This window comes from Lepisosteus platostomus, chromosome 10, assembly GCF_059453375.1.
Source record: "Lepisosteus platostomus isolate fLepPlt1 chromosome 10, fLepPlt1.hap1, whole genome shotgun sequence".
Lineage (NCBI taxonomy): Eukaryota > Metazoa > Chordata > Actinopteri > Semionotiformes > Lepisosteidae > Lepisosteus > Lepisosteus platostomus.
In genome coordinates, this window is record NC_142620.1 from 5,706,971 (window position 1) to 5,733,304 (window position 26,334).

The following is a 26,334-nucleotide window of genomic DNA, read 5'->3' on the forward strand; positions in this document are numbered from 1 at the left end:
ATATTGATCGTAGTAAGTTAATGATTAAAGTCCTGCTGGACGGTGGCCCTGTAGGACCAGTGTTGGCCTTCTCTGCTTGTTAAAATGTAAAAAAAAAAAAAAGAAGAAGAAAAGAGATTATTTTAAAAATAAATCATTTAGCGCAAAAGAAGCGACTGTGTAGTGACTGGAATAGCTTTCCCCAGTTTCCTTGTCTAGCTAGGAAGCACGCAACACTCTCTGACGGCCGACGACATTTGTATTCCCTCAGACCTGCTCAGTCCGGGGCCCGAGTCGGATGTTGTCATGGAGGAAGGAAGTGACGACAACGACAGCGAGAGGAACGGCGGGCTGGCGGATGACATGGAGGAGTCCCTGGCCCACGACTCGGTGATCTCCATGAGCGGCGGCCACAGCCACATCGGGGAGATGCAGGACCACGACACGGACCCTGACGACTCCAGCAGGATGATAAGGTCAGGAGACCCCCCCCCCATCTAGTTGCAGCCACGCCCCCCGAGACGCCAAGAACTTTAACGCACTGCCGGTGTTTCTACAGCCCTTCCACTAGCAACAACATCCCTTTGATGAGAGTGGTGCAGTCTGTCAAGCACACCAAGAGGAAAAGCAGCAACGTGTTGAAGGAAGGATGGATGGTCCATTTTACAAGTAAAGACACACTGGTAAGAGAACAAAGTCATCTGGTACAGTGAAGATTCTCAGCGTTGCAACTTCACAGCACATCTTGAGGCCGTTCTGATCCATTTCCTTCTTCGTGTAAGTGCCTATGCATGTGACAGATGGAGACATTTTATAGGGGAAGAAGCAGCCAGTAGTGATGCTCAACGTCTTCTATGCTTCATTCCAAATCCCCTCACACTTGGGGCCGCGGAGTGAGTTTATCCCTGTAGCAGTTTGAATTTCCATCTACAGACTGAAAGGGAACTAAAAAAAAAATGATCAAGATCAAGTTACCAATGTTCCTTTGTGGATTTAAATGTTCATCACTTATTCTAATGGTTTTAGTGCTTGGGGCTTGACACCGCTCGGTGATTAATTGTTTCAATATCGTTCAATAAAGAAAGCCTTAATGAACTTAAAGGAATTGGGGGAAAAAAATATACCTCGTACAGAAGTGCTTTAATCCAATGTGTCCATGGAGATGCATCATGAAGCAGATGAGCTTTAAAATGTTACCTTTCTGAATGGAAGGAAGACTTAAAGTGATGAATGAAAGAGTATGGCAATTAGGCTCAAGAAAACCAATTAAATAATTGATGGATTTCCAAATTGAGCTTGAATAGCACAACAGACGGGTTGCTCCAAAACAGGAACAGAACTGAATATCAACATATTTTGCACCATTACATATTATCTCATAGCGTTCCATATGGACCTCATGAGTGCAGTTCATTTAATGTCAGTGTATTCCATGTTAGGAGCCACGAGGCAACAGCCCTCCTCTAGATCAGACAGTGCAAGCATCCTCGCGCTCTCTCAGACTCAGATCAGCGATCCTCGCGCTCTCTCAGACTAAGATCAGCGATCCTCGCGCTCTCTCAGACTAAGATCAGCGATCCTCGCGCTCTCTCAGACTAAGCTTCTGATTGTGTGAAGGTGTCATGGCCAGAGTTGTCCCTCACCATTTCCTGCCTCATCAGCGCCTCAGGATCCAGCCTGACCATAATGCACACAGTGACAGGGCTGTGCAGAAGTGACTCCCAGCACCTGAACAAGAGGAAGCCCACGTTTCGGCAGTTTCACTGTGGCAATGCCAGCAATTCTCCCACAGCCCTAAAGCTGTTGAATGATATTTCCCCAGATTTTTAAATGACTAACCTCTGAACAAAGCAGTTAGATTTTCACCTTAGATTTCACCGTGCTATTGGATGTCAGTGGTGCAGGTTGTTTTTATATTTCTTTTGGTTTCTGGATTATTTATATGAATGTTGTCAGCCCCTTCTGTTTTTTAATAACTAGAATGAGGTGCTTCTGAGACAGGAGAGTTTAACATGTTAAAAAATGTATTCTTTGCTTTTAAAATCAGCAGAAATTGCATGTGAGCTGTTACATTTTACACGCTCAGAAATGCGGTTTCACGCCCTTTCACACACCCTGGCTTCTAGCTAAACTGTCACGTAACAGCATATACAAACTCGCAATTATCTGCGCAGAGAAGCAGAAGGCGTGCAAGTTTAAAACCAAAGCACAGCATTAAACTGCATTAAACAATTTGAATTTAAAAAATGAAACAACAAAGTCCTGCCTGTCCCACAAGCCAGCATACAGTAAATATAACACCTACCAAACACAAAATGGAACATCTAGTAGGTTTGGCATCTGCATACAGATTTAGAGATTCATTCAGGGGGCTACTGATGCAAGGAATGGCATTAATATCAGACAATTCCACAATGTTAATATGTTAGGGCTCTGATATTCTTATCAGATATTCTTTCATCTAACAATGCCTGTAGGCAACCTAAACTAAAGTAATTATTGAGTTGTAAAAATGCAAGATTATTAACAGATAGGTCAGATCTCCTCAAGCCCTTGCACTTCATTTGTGGACAGCAGACACTGAGCACATGGCTGTACACTCCTGGAGTCACCAGGAAGAGCAGGTGGTGGCTGCCTGACCACAAGGGTCTTATTGGTTGGGAGCACTTGGTTCAGGCCTTAATCTGGCTATAGTCCTTAAATGGAACTAATAGGCTTTATCTTTCTTCTTGTTTTTCAAACAGCGGAAAAGACACTATTGGAGACTGGACAGTAAATGTATTACTTTGTTTCAGAATGACACGGGGAGCAAGTATTATAAGGTAAAATGTTTGCTTTATGATATCTTTTGATTGCAGCAATGTGGTATTTGGACAGCTAGAAGGTCCTAAACAATAGTTCCAGAAAAAAGTATAAGTAAACTTTTTTCTGAAAAAAAAAAAGTAAATCAATTTCTTTGGAATTTTTCTATATAAGTAAACTTTTTTCTGTATTCTCATTTTTTAAAAATATATGTTTTCTTCTGCTTCCTCTGCTGCTGTGCAATAGAAATGATTCTTCTAAGGTACCAGATATTCGAAAACCTAAGTCTCTTTATGCATTGTTTTAATTGTTCTGAAGATGAGACTGCACACTAAGAATACTGTGTGCTAAAGAATCTATATCGCACAGTGCTGTATAGCTACTTTTGATTCATCAATAGATGGCTGGCTCTGACAGTGCATTAGATATTCTGATGAGGAAAATTGAATTAAATTAAATGAAATTAAAAATATACGCACTTTGAATTGTCACTTCGTTATTCATGTTTTGAATAAATCTCTTAGGAAATTCCATTATCTGAAGTTTTGTCCTTGGAACCAGCTAAGAACTTCAACTTACTTCCTTCTGGAGCAAATCCCCACTGCTTTGAGATCACTACAGCAAATGTTATGTACTATGTCGGGGAAAATCTGGTAAACACAGTGAACATGCCCGCTAATAACAACGTACTCATAAGTGGCATCGGCCAGGATGTTGCCAGAATGTGGGAAATGGCAATACAGCATGCCCTGATGCCAGTCATTCCAAAGGGTGTGTCCCATGGGAATCAACAGAGCTACCATAGTAAGTCTTTATTTCGCTCCACTTTGTGCCTGTAATGACTGCACTGCTCTGCATAAACCGACAGACTCATTTTCACCTAATTCACTTCCTCTTTGGAAGGGGAGGTGGGAAGAAGAGACTTCCTTTCATGTTCATTGATTACACTGGCTCTTTCAAACATTCGGAAATTTCAACATAGTGGGGAAAAGCTAGACTCCCTAAGCTTTGTACAGAACTTTCTTTGATGGACTGTGAGACTTATTTGTATTTACTTATTTACTTAGAATATTTAAAGGTAATTACTAAAATTGTTTCATGTTTTGTTCTCGGTCATTGGCTCCATGACTTAATGGTCCTTTCTTTTTGATGCTGCTAGTTATTCACATTGATATTTGTCATTCCTGAAGTGTGAACACCTCCAGATTGCTTCAGTCATTCTCTATCCTTACAGTCATATGTCAAATACAAAAAACAGTTCTAGTCTGACCTTACTGGACACATACTACATGGAAAAATATGTAACATTTGAAGACAAGTTTTGTTATTTTGTTTGTTATATCTGACACATTTACTATTCACACTATTTGTGGTTTAAAAAAAGTAAATCAATTTCTTTGGAATTTTTCTGTATTTTTTATTAACTGATCATATCACATCCCCATATTGTATACCTTTTTTGTTGCTACAATGTGACATTTTGCATGATACAAGTGTGCAAATTACATCCTTTTTGTTGTTGTTTTTAACCAACAGAAGATGTTTCGGTTAGCATTTCTGTTTCCAACTGCCAAATTCAGGAAAATGTGGTAAGTACGTGAAAATAAATCAAATGCTCAAAATGAAATGTAAACCCTTTTTCACCTGTAGCCCATTAAGTTCATGATAAGTCCCCGTCCATGTGGAAACACAGAGCTACTGCTAATCTCTTGAATGTCAGTAGGCTTAAATCTTAGAAAACTCTAAGCTGTATCTGTATCTTCACGCGTCAGTAACATGCTTTTAAACACGGGACTTCAGGGAGCAGAGATGCTGACTTTTCACATGCAGCACAGATGAAAACGCCTGTCAGGCAAAAGTCTTCCACCCATAAGCATGATTTTCAGAGAATAATAGTGAAAAATATAGAACTCTTGCTATATAAAAATAAGTACCCTTATTAAGAAACAACAAAAATGTATAGCTGATTTAGCACTCCTGCATCAGCATTGCAATTATCAGCCTCCTGCATGACTATACTGCTGCAGAACACCAAGTTACCAGAGGTACTTGATTGTGTCTGCACAATCCTATGCTTGGTGTTTTGCGATAGATATAGTATATAGTCTGCTGTGGCCAATTTTAATATGGCTTGGTTCTGTACATTGCAATGCCAATTAACGTACACGTGCAATGCAAACAAAAAATTATTAAGAAGGCAGCAGCCTTATGACCTGACCTTATGAGATCTGCAAGCTTGTGGAAGACCATTTTATAGATCTGTTTTATACGTGTGTGTGTGTATGTAGTATGTAATCATGAACACTTATAACAAGAATGGCATTTTAGTCCTATAACCCAGAGCATTCCATTAGCTTGGGAATGACAAAGAGATGTTTAGTAAGTGGATAACAGCATGTGAATGCTCAGTGCATTTCCAAGGACTTTGGATTACTGAGAGAGCATTAAAGGAATGAAGCCACTGTGCACTGGCCAGATAAGAACTAGTAAACTCACAGATATGGGATATGTTGATCCTGTGCCTTGCCTGGGCACCCACTGAATCTCCTGCCAGGTTTAAACAGCACAGCTCCGGCAAGCAGCTTGGTAATGTTTCAGCTGGAGAAACTATTCATTAAGCTTTTACTCATCGGCTACTTAAATAGCTGTGATTCATTTTCTAATTTTATACAGCAGGACTTTGTTAAACATACAGTATGTGCACTCGTGTCAGCTTCTATGAAAATATATGCATGATTTTGAAAGTGAAAAATAGATAACACCAATGCTGTTCTTTTTTCCCAACAGGATATTAGTTCGGTTTACCAAATATTCCCTGATGAAGTTCTTGGCTCTGGGCAGTTTGGAATAGTATATGGAGGTCTGTATTTTTCATTATGATTCCTTAAAATAAATAGAGCAACAATTATTAAAATGTATTTCCAGAATGCAAAATATAGGAAACATGTGGCCACCTACATGCAGCAGTATAGCTTGCCACCCATCTTAAAGCCATTAAGACTCTTTCCCTACTGTACACCACATTGACTTTTTATGTAAATGAATCGTCTTGAAGTCTTGATGACACTTGATCCTTGTGTTAGGAAAACACAGGAAAACGGGAAGGGACGTGGCCATTAAAATCATAGACAAGTTGAGGTTTCCTACGAAGCAGGAGAGCCAGCTGCGGAATGAAGTCGCCATCTTACAGGTAAGGGGCTGTTCCTTCGTGTAACCTCGGCTTTAAAGAATAACAGACAATGTTAAGTAGATTTTTAATGATGTCAGATTAAGTGGGTGAATTAAAAATAATTTTAAGTTTAAAAAAAAACTTTAGGCACAATGAATGTTATCGTTATTTGTGGGGTGTCTATCGCAAACATAAAAAGTGTTTTCTAAATAGAAATGCAGCGATCCCCTTATGTCACCCTGCGCATGCAAGTTTCCTCCTGTTACCTGACTGGACCATGTGAGCCGGGTTAAGAGCCCCTGAAGGCAGAACTGCCTGCTTGTTGACCCACAGAACCTCCATCACCCTGGTGTTGTCAATCTGGAGTGCATGTTCGAGACGCTCGAGCGAGTGTTTGTTGTCATGGAGAAGCTCCATGGAGACATGCTGGAGATGATCCTGTCAAGTGAAAAGGGAAGACTGCCGGAGCGCATAACCAAGTTTTTAATCACCCAGGTACGTGTGCGCGAGCTGCACAACACACACACACACAGACGTCCTTCCAAGGGCTCAGAGTACAGATCTTCACTCATAACGAACACTCAGTTCATTCTGAAAATGGGACTTTTTAAAAGCAGGTTTGCGTTAAATGATTCATTCACTGCATATATGCTAAAGTATTTTCCAAATATCACTTACAGTACGTCTACTCCCAAAAACCATATTAGATTATGAATACCTGCATCTCCTCCACGTTGATTAGTCTAAAAGCCAGAGCTAGTCGCTGTGTGTGAAATTTTTTAAGTGATTTATGCAAGATGCTATCAACAAACTATCACTTTTTGGTGCACGCTTTAATAAAATTAGATAACCAACACTGTGATTAATAAAAAAGCACACAGTTTAAATTAAAAATCTTCCATATATTGCTTGTAATGATGTTGATGAATGAATGAAATGCAGAATTACAAAAACACTGTGGCAATTAAAAGAAGGGAGATTAATTTTGTAGTAAAAGAATGAAATTCATCACTTATGGCTAAATTGAACATGCCAGTAAAAAGGTTAATTCAGTTCTAGTTAATATATGACATGTTTAACTATAATAGAGGGCTTCAAAAGCTGCTATTAATTGTACAGTATATTATAATTAGCAACTGTATCCCAACACAAAACTCAAAATATTCCAAGCGACTGTAATCAGAGCACTAGTTGTAAAATACAGATAATTACTTTTTGTCTTCTTTGCAGATTCTTGTAGCACTGAGACATCTTCACTTTAAGAACATTGTTCACTGTGACCTCAAACCTGAAAATGTTTTACTAGCCTCTGCTGACCCCTTTCCTCAGGTAAGAAACACTTTTTTTTTATTTTTCCATCATACCAAGCCTTGCAACATTGTTTCACACCAGCAGAACTTGGCTGCAAATTGTTTTTTTTTTCTTTTCCTTTCTTTTGCTAATGGGCTCTGCACGCATGCTGCAATTTCTGCTCAAGCCTGCTTGCTTGTTCTTTATACAAGATTAGTCAGTGGGCAAAACTCTGCAGCAATCAGGAGTTTCACACTTTTAAAGTAAAATAAACTAATGCCCACATTATAACAAACTGTGAAGGTTTGAAGGATTAATATCAACTCACTCTGTTAAAAAATGCTACAAATTACAGTATACCTAGTAGGTTATTGAAGACAATGATAGCTGGAGACTGTACATAATGCTTTTTGTTTTCTGAGCCAATGTTCTTTTCTGTGTATTAGGTGTGCTTTTTATGTGAAACCTGCAGCTCATACTAATTTATTTTTAGCATTTGTTCTAGCCTTGCAGCAATACTGGATAGTGGGCCACCACAACAAATAATGAGCAACTTCTAACGTAGCTCTTCAAGGGAAATTAGACTTCAGATTGTTCTCCTTTTCTTTACAATGTGCATTAGCTAAATGAGATTAAAGAGAGAACCAATTAGTTTTTGGAATTTAGTAGTTATACGAGCTATAATTAATTTGTAAAGAGCAGCAGTAATAAATAACATCTTTGTTGAGTGTTTTTAATTACCACTTTTAAGTTGGAATAGTTCAGTAAGATATGAAAACCCAGGAGGGGGCTGTGAGTCTTACTGTATTAACAGTGTTCCTGTTTCTCCCTGCCTGTGCGTTATGCTTCTCTGTGCAGGTTAAGTTGTGTGACTTTGGATTTGCTCGGATCATTGGGGAGAAATCTTTCAGACGTTCAGTGGTTGGTACACCTGCATACCTGGCCCCTGAGGTGTTGAGGAATAAGGGATACAACAGATCTCTGGACATGTGGTCTGTAGGCGTCATCATCTATGTCAGCCTCAGTGGCACCTTTCCCTTTAATGAGGATGAGGACATTCATGATCAGATCCAGAATGCCGCATTCATGTACCCACCAAACCCGTGGAAAGAAGTATCCCAAGAAGGCAAGTCCATGACCATTCATGTTGAATTTGTCTGTTCTGTATGATTATAGAGTAAAACCTGGACATTCACGAGCTCTACATTCGCAAATCGGGCACCTATTGTATAGACTTCAAGGTGTCTAACCCTTGTGAATCCTGAGATTTTACTGTATATGTAAACTCCTTTACCTGCAGAGGAGAAACATTTCATTTACCTTAAAACTGTCCTTAATGAAAGGCTTATTCTGAGCATAGGAGATCAGAAACTAGTTAAATCACCCTTACAGTATTTTGGAGATCTTAGTGCACGTTCTAGAATGATAAAAAAGGCACATCACCTACCCCTGCGAGTAACAGCAGATTACATATTCCACAACACAAACAAATACACCGAGATCATGTAAAACATTGTCTTAGTTTAAGCTTTAATGTATTAAATATTATCTACAGAATCAGATTCAATGAAGCCACATTAAACGACTGTAAAGTGTGAAAACATGAAAATGTAAGAGGGATCTCTAATGAGAGGTCACATGGCCCAAGTATATGTGATCAATAATTGCTTGCTGATCCAGGAGTCTTATCAAAACTGCTTCTTAAAGAATCCCTGTGAGTTTTGAGCAATTATGGCCCAGTTTTGATTTTAACTAAGACAATGTTGGTCCAGCCCACTGAAACGAGGGGCCAAGCTCTTTTGTGGTTTGCACTGAGATCTGAGTCAGACTCCTCCCATGCCTGCTCCAGAGGCTGTCAAAGTAAAAGCTCATCCTGCAGCAGACTCTCCCCGCCCGCAGCCATCACGGATGTGACTGTGAATGGAAGAGAAGTTCTAGGGTGCCGGACGTGCAGCGATCCCTGCAAAGCTGGGAAACTGGTTTCCATGAATGGAGAACCTGCAGATGTGGCCAGTTCTCCCAAATTGTCCTTTAAATGACACTGACGTAACTTTTGAAAACTCTGCAAACATATCTGCCAATTCACTGCATGCATGACCTTGTGAATCAACAAACCAGCTTCACTTATTAACCCAGGGGTAAGAAGTGTAGCTGCCCTGCCCAGGAAAGGAAACTATTCATTATCATACCTCATACCTCAGCTACTATGTACTTTTGGATAATCAAAGATCTTTTTATCACCTAGCATTCTTTAGGTGAAAGCATTCCAGACAATCTATTTTGTGTAAGAAGCAATGGACAAGCACTCTGAGACACATCATGGAAATTTGAGATGCTTCAGGGGTGTAGGCTAAAGACTTACACCTGCCCTTCTGACCAGCTCAGTACCTGTTCATTTTTCCTTTCTTATGCACCTCTTTACCCATAGGGTTGTGGGTGTATGGAACAAGCTACCCAGATATGGCTTCCTTCAGGAAATGCCTGGATAAATCTTTGGATCAATTAGTTACTAACTACCAAACAAGCTCGATGAGCTCTCGGTTATAATCTTTCTTTTGTTCGTACACATTCCGTGTGAAATGCAGCCTTACTTTCTTATCAAACAATCAAGTAGTGAATCAGTGTATAACTTTATAAATATTTCACTTAGCCCATAAAAAATTAGAAGTAAATACAAATGAATTAACTTTTTGAGCGGCACATGCCAAAAACCACAATAACTGTTAAATGAAGAACAATTACTAGCAAATAATTTATTGCAGGGTGTAAAATATAGTTCTCTACATGTACATTAAAACTGGACCATCATCCACTACTAAACATGATCATGTCAATTGTTTCAGAGTGAAGGTAAAAAATACACTTGACTGTCCTCTTTAGATTAGATGTCATTTCCACAAACCACCTCGCTTGTGTTTCAGGGAAACGAAGGAAAGGTACTTGGCAACATCTGTTTTTTGCTAACTTGCAGACATTCATGCATGTGTGCGTAGATAAGGATGAATATTTTCTTTGTTTAGAGAGCTCCATCCTAAATCTGTGGATCTGAAGGTGGATCCTTGTGCGTGACTCTTCTGTTTAAGTGCAGGTTTACTCTAGCATAAAACTCATTATTGACAGTATTCCATCAGCGTGCTTCCTTTTTCCTCATTGCCTGGCCTCATTATCCTCCTCAGTACAGAAATATGCGCAGTCCAGGGAATTTCTTCATGTGTCCCCGAGTTCTGTTTTGCCATATATCATTTCCTAATCACATTGGTTTTCTTGTTTCCATTTTAAAAATGGTATTTTAATGTATTATCCTCTCTTATTTTTTTTACATGAGAACTGAGAAGCTTAATCTTGCATCTATGTCTGGAAAGGAATACCTGATAAAACCTTGTTTAAATGGCTGTTCTTAAGGATGACCCTTTTTTTAAGCTTGTCTGAGTTTCAGACAAACATTTCCAAAGATTGGTCAGTTAACAGCAGCTTTTGTGTTTCATAATTCTTTTATACTGTACATAACAATCTGTCTTGAGTTCTGTTTCTTGCAATTTCATTAGACACTAACTGCCACGATACCTAAATCTCTCATCCTTTGACAGCATTTTGCAAGAACATCACAATTCACGCCGCTCTCTAAGGCTTTAGATTTTGTTAGTGTTTGAATGGTAATTTGAGAAACAGTTAAATATATTGCAGTTGTTCTGTTGCAGTGAACATGGCTTCACTGTGTTTAATGGGTTTTTACGAGAGCAGCCTGTATTTTTCTGACTGTGTATTCATCTGAGTAATGCTGACTGATGGCAATTGTAATTAAGGTCCTTAAGGTCACCCATCCAAAGTGAAGCTGAGAAGCTTATGACCCTTAAAATAAGCTTTACATTTTGTTTTGCCCATTACCCCATGTTGACTCTGAAAAGTGTGTGATAGAGACTTCCAAGCTTATCTGTTATGTGAAGGTACATTCCTTGACAGGCTCCCTTGTCATTACAGCAATTGACCTCATTAACAACCTCCTGCAAGTGAAAATGAGGAAGAGGTACAGTGTGGACAAGTCTCTCAGTCACCCTTGGCTACAGGTGAGCTCCTTATTTTCAAGAAACACTTAACTAATGATATTTTCTAAACCGAATTGTGAAAAGTAGTTTTTTTTACAGGTTGATTACAGCTTTATTACAGTGATCAAAGATATCAGTTCATAAAGCCTTTACATATCTTTTTCAAAATAAAAAGTATAGAGTACATCAGAGAGTTATAATTGTGAATTGCTTGTTACGCTACACAGCACAACTGTGTTGTTATAGTTAGACATATTTTACACGTCTTAATAGATATGTTTTGTAGAAGTCTTCTTTCTCAGCTTGTGTGAAAGGTTTGAGGGGATTATGTAGCCAGATTCAGAGATGCTTGCTCATGTGGCACCATGCTCATGGGAAAAACATTCTTCTACAACGTCAGCCTTCAAAAGGTTTAATACTCTCGGCTCAAAGCAATGATGCAACATTTGTGTGGCTTCCCAAGAAAATTAAATTGTTTGTTTGAGCTAAAGTAATGAAGATGCAATCCAGTACCTTCCAACTTATTGATTAAACAATCAAAGCCCTCTCTACATTATAGTAGCAGTACAAAATGCATCATTGCAGATTTCTGCATAACCAAAGCAAAAGCATGTATTGATTGTGAGGGACGACTCACACTTTTCTAAAGTTAAATATCGAACCACAGCTCCACTACAAAAGAACCATGTGTGAAAAGGACTCTGAAGCTAATTCCTATGCCTAAGATGCATCAGTAGCTACTAAGGAACAAGTAAAGGTTTAGTCCATGCTGAAAAGAGAAGAAAAGAAACACAATGTTTCGGATGTAGCCTTCTCCGGGTCACCCAGCGTGGAATAAACCTTTACTTGTTCCTTTGCAACCTACGCGTGCTGACGCAGCTTCCTACTTGAACTACATCGGTAGCTACTGCCAACCGGCCCCGGTAGGCTGAGCTTGCACGTCAGAGCATGCACCTTACTAGCAACCTTTATATCACTCAGCATGTCTCACGCTTGAAATGGTTGTTTCTGTATTATTCGCAGGATTACCAGACATGGCTGGACTTGAGGGGGCTTGAATGCAAGATTGGAGAGCGGTACATCACCCACGAAAGCGATGACTCCCGGTGGGAGCTGTTTGCAGGCCAGCACGGCCTGCAGTACCCAGCTCACCTTGTCAACCCACATACAGACTGCAGTGAGGGCGTAGAGGCCGAGGAGGCAGAGATGAGGGCTCTGGGCGAGAGAGTCAGCATTCTCTAGACAAGCACGACCTCTGACACGGGGCTGGTGCACCAGCCAGGAGCCAGCCTTCACCTGGGCCTTGCAAAAAAACAACACACGACCCAAAACAATTTCAGAATACTGCTGCTACTGCTGCCCTCATCCCACTTCTGTTTGAATAAGGACAGCCCATGTCACTTTGCTGAGCACCCAGGAGCAACTGTACTTTTCTTGTGCTGGAGTGTGCGGTTAAGAGCTATTCACCTAATCAGTACAGCCACCACCATCTGTTACCCGATGTCTGTTTCTTGCTCATGTTTCGTAAATATAAATAAAAGAAGAATGTCTTAAAGTGTGCCTTTTGCTAGATTGCTACCCGTATGTCACCTTGGAAAAGCTTCTTTGTCAATTTCTTTATTACTATAGTTTAGCAGTGTTGTATGCACTCAGAGAGGTTTGGGCTGCTGTTCAGCTGGCTGTGTCTCAGTACGTCTAAGGATTCATACAGAATGTGAAGATTTTCAGAATACTGTCATCAACAAATGTGAGTATTTTATAATGAACACACGGGTCAAACCTTACTGTACAATTATAGCACAAGTGCTTTATGGAAAAAGTAAGCCTCAATGCCTTAGTAACAATGTAAACAGCAGTACAGTTCTGATAAAATTACATTCCTTTTCTTATGAAGATGGATTTTAATGACGTTCAGCAGCTTGTTAACATGTGGCCTCTTTGTGTAAGTTTTCAATAAAAGTCTTGTTGGGCTGTAAAAGTTGAAAACATTTCTATGTGTACTTGTATTATTCTTTATAGGTTCTCAAACTATTATATGACAGACATTAGCTTTGAAAAGAAGTTCCTACAGTATGTGTGATTTCTTACTACAGTACAGTGTTGAAGAATTGACATTTACCAACATGTGTAAGGAAAAACATGCACAATGGAATGATGGATACATCTGAATGCTTTTAAGACAAGACAACCTGTACACATAATAACAAAAAATATTTTTTCTACAGCGTTTTTCATGATTCATCATCTCCATGCTCTTCATAGTGAAGCAAGGCAAAGCCAAAAACATTTAAAAGGGGTGAACATATATTTTAATACAACTGAACTATTCAAAGGCATAGAAAAACACAACATGGATTTTTTGACTACTCTTCCTATCTGATAAATAGTATAGGAAATAGAAATATCTCAAATGACATGAGCGTTTATGGTCCATTTTAGACGACACATAATTAACAACCGTGTGATTACCAGCTTATTACTGGGAAATGAGTGACACATTCTCACGTCCAACCATGTGTCAGAACAGGGCTTTAACATAGAACACAGCATTAGCTTATGTAAAGTTAGAAAAGAAAAGCATTTATACAGTAACCAATTTGTTTAGAGACATTTATGTGGGGATATAAGAACGTCTGACAATTCCTCGAGAACTGGGGCTTCTGTCTAAGCACTACAGAAGACAAGGCCAGGGATTGGGGCTTAAATCTGTCTGCGAGAGCAGTTTATAAAGACAAGAAGCAGGGAAGGCTGCAGACTTGGAATATGATTAAGAAGACATTAAGAGCAAAGTGCAGCTCGTCATTGCTGACATTTCTACTAATTATTTACATGACCAATTCTTTGAAAAAAATAGCATTGCATTTTTAATTCTTAATTCCTACTTCTGTTTATACTGTAGCTCTTGCATTCTCCTTTCTGGTCTGAAAAATAAGTCATAATGTTGTTTTTCCAATGAGTCATAACACATGTATTCTTACACAGACTAGCGATCTGATTAACAGCAGCAAGCTAAAATTAACTCTGCCGTTATTATATATTTTTGTCATTATTAAACTCAATCTGGCATCAGAGAAGTTCATAACTGAGTATAATTATGTGGTCCTTAAGCAGTATGTCGGTAATTTGTGCCTTAAAAAAAGGAAGGATTGGGCAAGCATTTACATTTTAAACCAATTACGGAGAGAGAACAAAAACAATGTTGTAATTTTGTATTGTACTGCTATACTGTAGCGGAAAAAAAAACTATATTTTGGATTGCCTGTTTTAGAAAATGAGCTTGTATTCCTTCTTACAAGATTCCATTACAAACTGAAGAGCATTTTAAAGCTCTTCGCAATATCCTAATTTCAGAATTAATCTTTCTGCTGCTGTTTCTTCTCCAGCGAAAGTTCTTTTCCGTGTAGCTGCCCTGTGATCAGTGGCAACAGTGCGGAATCTTTTCACAACGTTATCGCTGTAAAATTCTAAAGTGTTTGACATTACGAAGCCAGTCAGGAAGTCCTGTTGAATGTCAAGGCCTGTGAAGAGGGAAGGCAGTAGTATACAAGAGCTGAAATGACCATGTGAATCTTGCCACCTTGTGGCAGTTTCATGAACATGAAGACGAAGACAGATACAACAACTCTGTTGACAATTAATGACGTCATTGCGAGCTTTCAATAGCATTCAATAGCAACCCTTAACCTTAATTCAAAGAAGTGAGGTAGCTACTTTGTAAAACAAAATCTCCAACACCATGCGTGTGGTATGTTTAACATTTTTTGCTTACTCTTGTAAAAATGATTTCATCATCATTTTTAGGGTAAATGACCAGGGCCGAAAGGTGTCAATAGAAACGATGCAGAACTACTGAAACAAGCATCTCGCTACCATAAACACAAAAGGGAAATTTTATTTTTGGTTGTTTTGAAAGCAGAGGAAATATGATCAACTTTAAAACGTCTCAAATACGCACAGAAATGCTTATTGCGAATTATTCCTGTTTGATCAAACGAGGAGATACCAACAATGTATCAAATTAGTTTGACCTTCTTTTTCTAAGACGGCTTTTGCACAACACCGGCGTGTTCGGAGTGAGCAATATTGGAAATCACAAACCTTCTGGTAGAGGGTTTTGATTATGCGCATATGAAATAAATCCTGGATTGGATTTTGGTTATGTGCATATTTTTATGTTAGATCAGTTGTAAATAACAGCAATAATCATAATTATGATTATCAAGTAGAAATAATAATAAAGTAAGCAGAAGTAACCCACATTACAAGGCTGCTTGAGGACAAATTATCAGCCTACAGCACGGCCTGTTCTTGAAAAGATGGGAAAAACCTTATACTAATCAACACTGCATAGTCATGAGCTGATAAAGGAAACTGAAAACTACTAACACAGCATGAATTTTATAAAATATTATTAGCTTAATGTAACAAACTAATAAGTCTGAAGTACGACTGTGTGACCCTCCGAGACTTTACCCTGTGACCAAATGAATACTTCGTTCTGTTTGAAAATGTAGATTTCCGCTCTTTGTGACACAGACCTTTCTGTCGGCAGATGGCGCTCCGTGCAAATCTGTATTTTCACACAGACTGATCCTGCCTAAATATCCTGACAACATTCTTACACTATTTTCACTTGGATTCGCCACATTTTCTAAGCACAACTGCATGCCACGAAGGCCAGGCGTGAACGTGAATTGACAGAAAAGAATTTTCAAGGGATATATCTATGTAAGGATAGATATAACAGAATCTCATTGATTTGGTTTGTGGAAAACGTGAAGACGCTCACAGCGTTCACCCTGCGTTTCTGGTAAGGGTTGCAAAAACCTGGGTTTTATCCCTGAGACGCAGGGCACAAGGCGGTACCAAGCCCTAGCCGGTACACTACGCCATTAAGGGACACACAAGAGCGAGAGTTTAGAAATACCAGTTCATCTTGTTACGTGTTTTGAAGATTGAATGAATCCGAAGAATCCGGTGAAAATAAACGCGAAACTGGAGAGAACATGCAAACTCCACGGATAAGGCACCCAGTCCCTGACACACAGTCCAAAGTCAAACAAAGGATTGAGGAGCAGTGAAGCAGCACTCACAATAGTAATAATAATGTTTTCCCCACCCTACCAAGGGTTGAAATCCCTTGAAATTGTAGTATAGACAATTCGAAATAAAGAGGTTTTTATTTCAGCAGAGATCGGATCGAAATGATTTAATATTTAGTTTTTTTTTCCCCAGAACGGAAACCCCGCAATAAAATTATATAACATAAAAAGAATTGAATAAATAAAATATACTAATATATATTAAATATATTAAAAACTCAATTTTGCGTAAAACGATAAGAATAATAACTTTGCCATTCTATGACCAACGTCATTAATACTCAAATTGGGGATACGTCGTTTTGAATCAAGAAAAAAATAATAATTCATTGTATGCGACCTGAAGTAGTAATCAGAAAAGCTAAGGTAATAATCAAAAACCCAAATTAAACGTGGGGGTTTGAGGTTGAAGAGCGCGATTAATTAAATTCAGGTTGCACTACGCACATCTGATGTAAATGGAATTAAGACTATAGAACACAGCGGTTAAAAGATCCGTTTTGATTAATCTTTTTAGAAAAACCATAAATTCGCTCCTAAAATAGTTATTCATTACAGCAGAGAAAATTGCGCTGGGTTAGAGTTTTCAAATACAGAACAAATGAACCACAATATTGGCATTCTTGGTGTAGTCCATACAAACCCGCCTTTTCAGGGTCAAGCCTCCTAAATGAGAACTGTTTCAGTGTACTTTGCTTGGGAACGAAAAACAAATAGCGATCGAATGGACTTATTATCTGTGTCGTTCGTACTTTGTAACTAAATTAAAGTATGCGTAAAAAGATAACACCGTTTAAAAAGCTCAAAAAAGTTTACGAGTGGAGGATTTTTTCTTCGGTTTTATAGCAAAGAGCTCGCGTGTTGCTTATTTTCGGCTATGTGTCCAAGCATAGCATTCTGAGTTTGTTTGGTAAAGAGCACCTGTCAAAACACAATAAGACGCTGGACACCTGGCCGTTTTGAAACCTCGGGCTGGGCTCTCCGGCCACGGCGAGCGTGAGCCCCTTGGGTAGCGAACCCTTTCCTTTGAAGGGATCCCCATCCTCTTTGTTTCATTTCATACAGTGATGCAAAAACAAACAGTAAAAAAAAAATCAAGATAAAGACAAAGAATAGTTCTCCGTGCTTCCCTTTTCCCTCTTGCCAACCCGTGCAGCTGTTAGAACTACAGGCTATAAAAGGAAACTACAGGCTTCAGATACAAATTGATAGGGCTCGCAAGCACGGTGTACAAGGAACCTTTCGGCTACGAAAGGTGTGAATCACTTCAGAGGAGCCCGATCCAGTGATAAGAAGGATGGCTTTCTTCGCAGTCTAATTAATCTCTCTCCCTCCTTCCCCCCTCTCTCGCTCTTGTCTTCCTCAAAAACCCAGAGAAGGGCATTAAACACTATTTAAATCCAACGTGGTAACGAACTATAGAAAAAATAAATCGGACACGAGGTTTGTATCTGGTTTCACCGCGCAAATACAAATAGAGTTAATTATCCCAGCTCGGGGGGAAAAAAATGCAAGAAAAAAACTCTTTCCCGCGCGCGATGTTATTGCACCAAATTCGTAATTAATTCAGTCCTATTGATGTAAACCCCAAAATGCGTTCTGGAAGTCGACATTCGCCTACATTAGTGGTGCTAATATTGAAGAAGGAGAATGGGAACAGTATTATATATACTGGCCGAGACAGAGCAGTATAGACATTTCATCGTGTGCTTAACAAACATATTTTACAATTACCACTAATCACAGCAGATAATTGTAAATTAAAACTACGCTGGCTGATCCCCCATGCTGTAGGCTTAATTGTTTAGCTTTTAACGCCGGGGAAATCGTAAATGAAACATCAGAATAAGAAAGTAATTAAATATAATAATTGGCTGATGACATTAGAGGTGAAACAAAAACCACCTTGGAGCAATATTACTACCGCTTGAGCCTTCCCACTATCGTCAATTACTGTATTTATGCGCTTGACACGCTATCCGAATATACACTGCTAAAAACCAAGACTGCGAACACTGCAGAAAACATTCAGTAATTACATATCATTATTACTGATAATCATAAAACCGCGTTGAAATAATCGAGACTCCGTATCTTACAGCAAATAGGACGATTGTAATGAAATTTGTTTTAAAAACACCATTCAGTAATATTGCTAAACTGCATCGAAAATGAAACTTTATTATAACAATTTGTGAAGTAATCATAATTAATATTATTATACCTGACTTCATAGTGTATATTATAAATTAAATCTATAGGGTTCACTTAAGGGTTGAATACAATCGTTTAGTATAAGCTCTAAAACCTAAATACATATTTCTAAATAGGAAGGCACGGATGAATAAAACAGTGCCGTCTTTATCCGAAACTAAGGATTACGGGTTATAAAAGTCAAAATGACATGGTTTGCGATAGCCATAGTATGACATAGTATAACATATGACATATGCGCAGCTTGCACAATTAGATCTAAACGGAGTGCAGACGAAATAATTATAGCAATTCTTTTGAATACTAGACATTTTTGGAATACTCCGTTTTAATCTTTCACTGTGACCTGGCAGATTTAATTCATGGATGAAGAATCAAAATGCTTTTGTTACCGCGTTGCTGTCTATCCAATAAAATGCTGTGCGAAACAAGCTCAACATAAACGTTTCAATCGTAACTATTTACATATGTCGTTAATCTAAATAACACAATTCGGGCAGTACTTCCCATTTATAAACTGAAGTTCCTTCTTTATACAATACAGTATACTAATAATAATAATAATTCCTGCAATAGATTCATGCAAAGAGTTTAGTAGCGTTGTTGTGTTTGTAAGCTCAGACATAGCTGGTATGCTAATGAGAAGTCACAGTTCCATCAATAATAAACCATATGTTCTTCTTCGGCATATTGTGAGAAAGGATATAATGTGATTGTTGCCTTAGTAACTCATTTATTCATCCTGTCAGTGTTGGCACAGATAATTTCACTTACAGGCAAACAAGTATAATAGTTTCCCACATCTAAATTATTTAGTACTTCTGTTAGAAAACAATAACAAAACAGTAAAATATTTTTGCTGTTTCCATGCTGACATAAATACAACATACAAACAAACAGACAAACATCTCATTACCGCCCTTTAAAAAGTACTTGAAATATAAATGCTTAGTGTTGCCAATATAACACACCACCTTGCACATGTAACTTGTTCTAACAAAACGCCCTTTTTATCAGATTCATCCTTTTTTTTTTGCACGGGTGTCTGTTGGAGTTGTCTCGGTATTTTACACGTTACCTCAGACTGAGGGCACGGTTTCTTGTGTATGCTGTGTATACCACTGCCGTCTTTCGCAGCGTTTGTTAGCTGCGAAGGCTGAGCTCGGATATTCGTTTGTGCGTGTCAAGAGAGTGGGAGACATCCGTTTCTTTACAGTTGTTAGGAGATACTGCAATAAAAATGCTGTAGGTACGAATCGAGGTCAGAACTTTTGCTTCCGTTTATATTTTCATTGACAGATTTGAAGAAGCTGAGCACAGTAACCGGCCCAGGCTTGGACCCGGACCCGAGTGGGTTTGGAGTGGGCTGTTTCCTTTATCGCCGGGTATCTTCCTAATGTGAACAGTTAATCCACGGCCGCGATGAGATAGCAGGGTGTTGAGTGGATAGGCAGGGTCCTGTCTGTAGAATGCACACCTGCAGAACAGGATCAGCTCAATTCGCCCCCAGGCCAATCTGCACCTGCGAACACAAGAGAATCCTCAAAACAAACACTTTACATCTGAGAGGTACACCGGTCAGCTACAAACGTAAGGGGATCGCATTCCAGCTATCTCTTAATCATTAAATAACAAACACTGGCTAGAATACGAGCTGACTGACCCCTTTCTTGTGTTTTGTGAGCGTTTCTTAAGTTCTTGGCAGCTTGCGCGCATTCCTCAAAAGATAATCCACCATATACGCTACAAATGTGCGTGGTGTACCAATGTGCCGGCTATTATCACAGCCATCAAAAGCACCGCAGTGTGGAGGAATTCGCTTAAAATAAAACAAGAAACAATTAAAGCATTTTACAGGCATTTTACGGACACAAATATTTTGTGCGCACTGTTTCACCTTGTGTAGAAATAGCAGTGCATGTCCGTGACTAAAGACCGGCGCAAAACCAATAGAATAAAAATTACTAGGTTTCAATATTATGCTGTCCTCTTTAAATACCATATAATGTTTTTTAAATGAACTGCACTCCAAATTTGAATATTAATTTCAGAGATTTAGAATTTCGTAAAGTCGAATAATTTTACACACCGGCATCATGTTATCTAACCCGAAATTGTTCCTCATTTCGTGTTTTTAACGAATTAGTTCTGAAACAAAGTTTATGTTAAAATTTCGAAATATATAGGTTCCTGCTCATTCTAAATTGGTTGGTAGTTACAGACTAGCCAACACTTACTACAGTATTAACAGTATAACCATTTCGTTACTTTATTTTTTTAAATTAAGGTTTATATATACAATAATCATCAGGCAATTAAAAGATAAACACCATGAAAGCTAAAAAAAAAGTTTTTTCTACAAAATACCTTATATTTTATTCGTCATAACAATTCTTATTGACAATAAAAATAAGTTAAAAGGCTAAAATATTTCAAAGCCTTGCAGTAGTGTCCACAGGTCGGTGCTCCGTCATCTACGTGATATACAGAGTTCAGACATTTGCTGTATTAGAAGATCATGATAGTGATGAAGCCGAATGTAATCATACTATCACAGTGTTATTACTCCTGTTACTACAGCTGTACTACCACAATCGTTTCAATTTATCAAAGTCATGTAGTTATTATACAGTTCCAGTCTCTCAGCCGTCATGAACTACATGAAGTATAGAAAGCGATCGCCAGGGGGCGCATTGAGACTAAGTGAAAATATCTGCCAGAACTTCCAAGCCTTTCAAAAACTACAGTTTTGAATTCACAACGAAAGTTACATGCACAACGTTTTAAAAATGTGAAACGCTTGTACGCAACGGAAAAAATATTTAAAATAGCCAAAAGGCACAATCTATATTAATGTGAAAAGTAGTTGCTGTTCAGTTGAATACTTCTAAACTAGCTAATCCAGTTAAAATGTAATAATTTGCTGTGGATCAATGGTCACCTTTCTAAAAGGGGGAATGAGAACCATTTGAGGAATCTTATCTTTTGAACATGTTGTCTGGATGTGAGAAAGTTGTAATTTACGATCCAAATAGAGCTCAAGGTTTTAGCACATTAATTTACAAAATTCAGAACGTTCAACTGAATTACAGATATTATTCATATTGTCGATGTGATTATTATGATTAAAGCATTATTTTAGTATCTCAAATTATATCTGCATTACCAAAAATGTAGAAGTAAAATAATCTTTTTTTTCCCCTCACAGATGGCTGATCTCTTTCATTTAACTGCTGCAAAGCTCATTTAAAGAATTATACAGGTCACAATCTTGCAATCTAAATTATTTAGTCTCTGGGCATTTTTCAGGAACCGCTGTCAGTCCGAAAAGTCCCAGCTGGCACTTTTACCTGGAGCTGAACTCCAGCGATGAATCTGAACTGGGTCTGTACGCCGTTAGTGCTTCTTCCAGTCACTAACATACTGACAGTGTCCACAAATACCTTTCCAGTGACAGGACACATTTGTTGTTTCAAGAAAGTTTCCTGTATTCATAGAAAAAAAAGGGCTGTTTTGAATACAGGGCTGATCCTCAGCTACAAACTTGACTGTTCTCTCCGTGGTTTACCAGTTTACCTGGTCGTGCAAGTACCTGCTTTTCCACCAAACCTGAGGAAAACTAACTTTTACAAAGTTAATCTTTTTACACTCTCAGTGCCAAATTTTAAACTTTAAAATATATATTTTTTTCCTTGTGCCCCACAGGGAGCTGTTCAAGTCTGCCAATTGGACTAGCTAAATATTATGATAACCTTTTCCATCCTAATTTGTACTGCAGGCTGCGTGTGTGCTAGGATCAACATTAATTACTGTATAACATTTCAACTGCGTAGTTCATTGAAATGTCAGGGAGTTAGCTGAGGGGATACAAGGTCCCGAGACCAGCAGGAGGGACTGTCCTTGCGCTCTGAGCTGCAGAGCATGATGGGAAGCTACATTCGACAACACACTGTGCTGAAGGAAGCCCGATTTACAGGAATTCCTCTTTCAAGTAGAAATGTTATGTAAATCTTGTGTAACGAAATGTCATATGATTAGACCAACTGTAATATTCTGATTGACCCTTGATCTTCCAAAGTGGCATTTTGTTTTTGTGAGTGGTGGCAGTCGTTATACATTTATGGCTTGATGGATCGTACTGTAGCTTGTTCCACGCAACTGCACGTTCATGAGTTTCGTAAAAACTGTTTTCCACGCAGTTAGCGTATCCTGCTTGGACATCTCTCGAAACCATCTGTCTTAAAAAAAAAGCTGCCTTGATGCTTTATTTTCCCACTCTGAGAATTCCTAAAACAATTTGTTCTGGGTTGCCCTCTTGCTCCACCAGAGTGAGAGAGGACGTTTTCCGTCGTGGGAAATCAACAGCTGGTACTGGAGTACAGGCATAACTCACAGGCATGGATCTAGGAAGAAGAGGCAGGGGTGTGTTTCTGGTGCAAAAACCTGGAAGGGTGTCCCTTCCAAAATAACTTCAGAGCAACAGACTTCATTTACTTCTTCAAGAGCGTTTAGAATCGTCTGTTTTTGTACGGCCCACCTGATTCCATAGAGCCAAAGAGGTGGGGGCGTTTAAGCGTTCGCCACACTTGTGTGTTAACGTTCGCAAAATCCGTGACCGTACACGAGGGGGGGGGGGGGTGAGGAAGTGAGTCTCCAACCGGCGCCCCTCCCTGGTTCGAGTCACGCGTTGGCTAAGTGGGCACGGGGTCCCGCAGCTCAGGACTCCTGCTGCAGCGCCAGTGGGAGGAGAGCCGCATCCCTCACTGACACGGCTGCAAGCAGCAGGGAGCCCACAGGGAGCCTACGGGGGTCACAGTGCCACCGAGGGCCTAGACAGGCTCCTTATCCTCCACCATCCCCATGGCAACGCTCAGCCAGTAGTGCGCTGCCGCCTGGGGACTTGTGACTTGTGACCGCACTAGTGACTTGACCCAGGCTCGAACCCGCGGCCGCAGTACTTGACCTGTGGCGGGGAGAGCTTGATTACTTCTCGAGCCACTGGGGAGGCCCCTGTTTTACTTCAAAGAAAAGTCTCAAATTGTTTTCTGCCCGTAGACATCCTAAGTCTGGATCGAGCGCCTGTGAGCTAACTGGGCTCAGTGCTATGGCCTCCCTAGAAGTGCAAACGAGGAGGCATGACGTTTCCCTGCCGTTGGAATCGCCCGCCCTTCATCGCACGGCTGGCTCACAGGTAGCGAAAAACTGACGTGACTCTCACTAACACCTGCACCCGGAAGTCACAGGAGTCCCTGCTGCAAACCCAGACTTCAGTGCCCTGGCTGAATCAAGCCAGCCCCTAGCTAGTGCTACAGCCTGGCGATGACGTAGCACAGACTCAAACCACTGATGTGCTGTCTACGGAGTAAGCAGCGGAATTCTAAGAGGCCAGGCATTTTTATCTACCTTAAAGTCTAGGTTGCACAATTTTAGTTTTGAAATAGGTTTTGGTTTAGAGCCCTACCTGTAAACAGCAGGAGGCATTTTAGTGCAGCTTCCACTCAGACATCACCCTCTGTGTGGCTGGCATTGAAATACATTTCACCAATATTCCCTTTTCAGCGCTGTTTAATGCTCTAGTAAGAGCTAAAAAACACCATTCTGACAGGATGTTGTATGTTACCTTACTCTTCTGCGTTTCCCTTCAGCCTAACAAACATTATTGCGGCAGGTGGGCAAAGGGGTCTACTAAACATCTGAATTCATGCCATAAAACAAGTTTTGGAGATTAATTTATATTATTACATTTACTGGGGGAAAGAGTCTTGTAGAACACTGCTGTTGTATAAGACTATATGCACCATGTCATTTTTAACAGACAACACAGGCATTACAGTATTGCATTCCAGTACATTTCAGTATTACCACTCGTGAGTTCAAATACTGTACATTGGAAAATCCACCCCTTTTCTAAATTCGAAACACAGAAATTAGAAAAAGCAAACAAGTTGAAAGTAGGTAGAAGCCAGTGGAATGAACAATTTTTAAATTTGAGACTGGGTGTTTGCAGCCTAAAATCATAGCTTTCAGCCCGTGAGCCATGACACTCCCACACAGCAGTAAACCTGAAACAAGCACAGTGACAGAAAAAACACTGCGAACCCAACAAACAGAATGCCTTCAGCAAAGACAGTTATTCATGAACCACTATTTTTGCATGGAAAAATCTAAATTATACAGTGCTATGTGACAAAAGAAAATTCTAAGAATTCTTATTAAAATGACCCATTATCATCCGATATGATAATGACAACAACTAATTCTCCAATGCATCTGCGAAACACAGAAGATCTTAGTCTGTGTGTATAGCCACTAACACATTCCAAACTTTAACAGATGAGACCTAATGATGAAATTAAATTTATCTGTAGAAACATAACACTTTTTTTTCTCTAAAAAGCAACAAAGCCGATCAAATTCCACTTTTAATCTTCATTAAATTGGAAAAGAAATACCAAATCATAATGAACGGTATGAGCAACTGCTGATTAAAAAAATTAGGCCTCACACAAGCAAGCTCAAAAACTGGGGACATTTTAATGAGGAAATATTAACAGTAATGGCATGCAATTTAGCATAGGTTTGTGCACCTTGTTCTGTGTTGTTCACTCTAGTGACACTGGTGTTGCTTGTAGATGCTGTGCCTAACATCACCTTGGAAACCATAATCATAAAGGACTCTGCTAGGCTCCCAAAGTGTGAAAGAAGTAAATTAGAGTCCAGGTTTAATAAAGGGCCTAATGATAAACCAATGTTCTAAGGCATAAAATAGAATTACTTTTATATGAACATCATCTCTATGACAGTCAGGGATATTAGGTAACTGCCCATTAGCAGATTCATATTAGCAGTCCTTCGCTACTGCTCCAATTTGACAGGTAAAGAAAATAATGAACCAGCTTGCCGCATTTTTTTCCCCTTACACCCAGCCAGCAAAGTAAAATACTGGCTGTGCAAGCAACAAATATTACAGGCTAAATTATTATTACTTGAAGTGTACACTGTCTTCAGCTGTATGTGTAATTTATTACATCTGCGTTTAACTCAGAAATGTTGCTCTAACTAGAGAAAAAAAAACACACAACCACGCTTGCTTTCTGACATTTTTCTTAAAAAGAAGATTTATTCGGTCTGAAACAATGAGGCTAAAACAATAAGAGATGGCAATCTAAATGTTACAATCTATCTATTTGACTACACTCTGTACACTACGCAGAAATGCTTGTCACCCTGTTTTTCAGGTGATTTAGATGTGGCACGAAGCATTATCAGTAAAAGGCAAAAGAAAACAATGACAGCTTAGGAAGACTGCGGTTAATTTCAGATGTGATTGGTACGTTCCCTAATTATCTGTTTAGATCATTTGCTCTTGTGTCATCTTAAATTTAAAAAGCCTTAAGCTTCAACAGGTGCTTCAACAGATATCATACAGAAGGAAATGTGAAAATGTTATCATTCATTGTCAAACTTTAGCAAAACAGTGTTCCTTCATAATTTCACTATATTCAGTAATGCTGGGCTAGACTGACAAGTTTTAAATTTGGTGTAAAAAAAACTAACATCTTTTTAACAATTATTCTGACAGTTTGGGATGAGGGCACAACTAGTCAAAAGAGTTTCCTGAAGCATATACAGTATTTGTAAGGAAATGCTATTCTACACATTCCTTGTGTGTAGATTCATATCCTTAGGAGGACATTGTCTGCTGCTCACTGATTACAGAAGATCTGTAGTTCTG

General features: G+C 39.2%; 1 protein-coding gene and 1 long non-coding RNA gene across 9 annotated transcripts in view; one reads left to right on the top strand and one right to left on the bottom strand.

Moving 5' to 3' along the window:
- prkd1 (protein kinase D1) overlaps positions 1-13,271 on the top strand; it is a 71,806-nt gene extending 58,535 nt beyond the window's left edge. For all 7 annotated transcript variants that reach the window (XM_088647671.1, XM_088647670.1, XM_088647672.1 and 4 more), the window contains 12 exons: positions 251-455; positions 539-662; positions 2,724-2,801; positions 3,306-3,585; positions 4,318-4,370; positions 5,569-5,641; positions 5,865-5,971; positions 6,284-6,445; positions 7,181-7,279; positions 8,099-8,366; positions 11,219-11,304; positions 12,307-13,271. In XM_088647671.1, coding sequence (XP_088503797.1) covers positions 251-455; positions 539-662; positions 2,724-2,801; positions 3,306-3,585; positions 4,318-4,370; positions 5,569-5,641; positions 5,865-5,971; positions 6,284-6,445; positions 7,181-7,279; positions 8,099-8,366; positions 11,219-11,304; positions 12,307-12,525 — 1,754 coding nt within the window. In that variant the 3' untranslated portion in view covers positions 12,526-13,271. The remainder of the gene's footprint in view (positions 1-250; positions 456-538; positions 663-2,723; positions 2,802-3,305; positions 3,586-4,317; positions 4,371-5,568; positions 5,642-5,864; positions 5,972-6,283; positions 6,446-7,180; positions 7,280-8,098; positions 8,367-11,218; positions 11,305-12,306) is intronic.
- A 5,860-nt stretch (positions 13,272-19,131) lies between these two features.
- Positions 19,132-26,334, bottom strand: part of LOC148653105 (uncharacterized) — a 38,268-nt gene continuing 31,065 nt past the window's right edge. Inside the window, exon 4 of one of the 2 annotated variants that reach the window (XR_015941597.1) lies at positions 19,132-20,121. This is a non-coding gene — a long non-coding RNA (uncharacterized LOC148653105). The remainder of the gene's footprint in view (positions 20,122-26,334) is intronic. The other variant, XR_015941598.1, reaches the window with a different exon arrangement.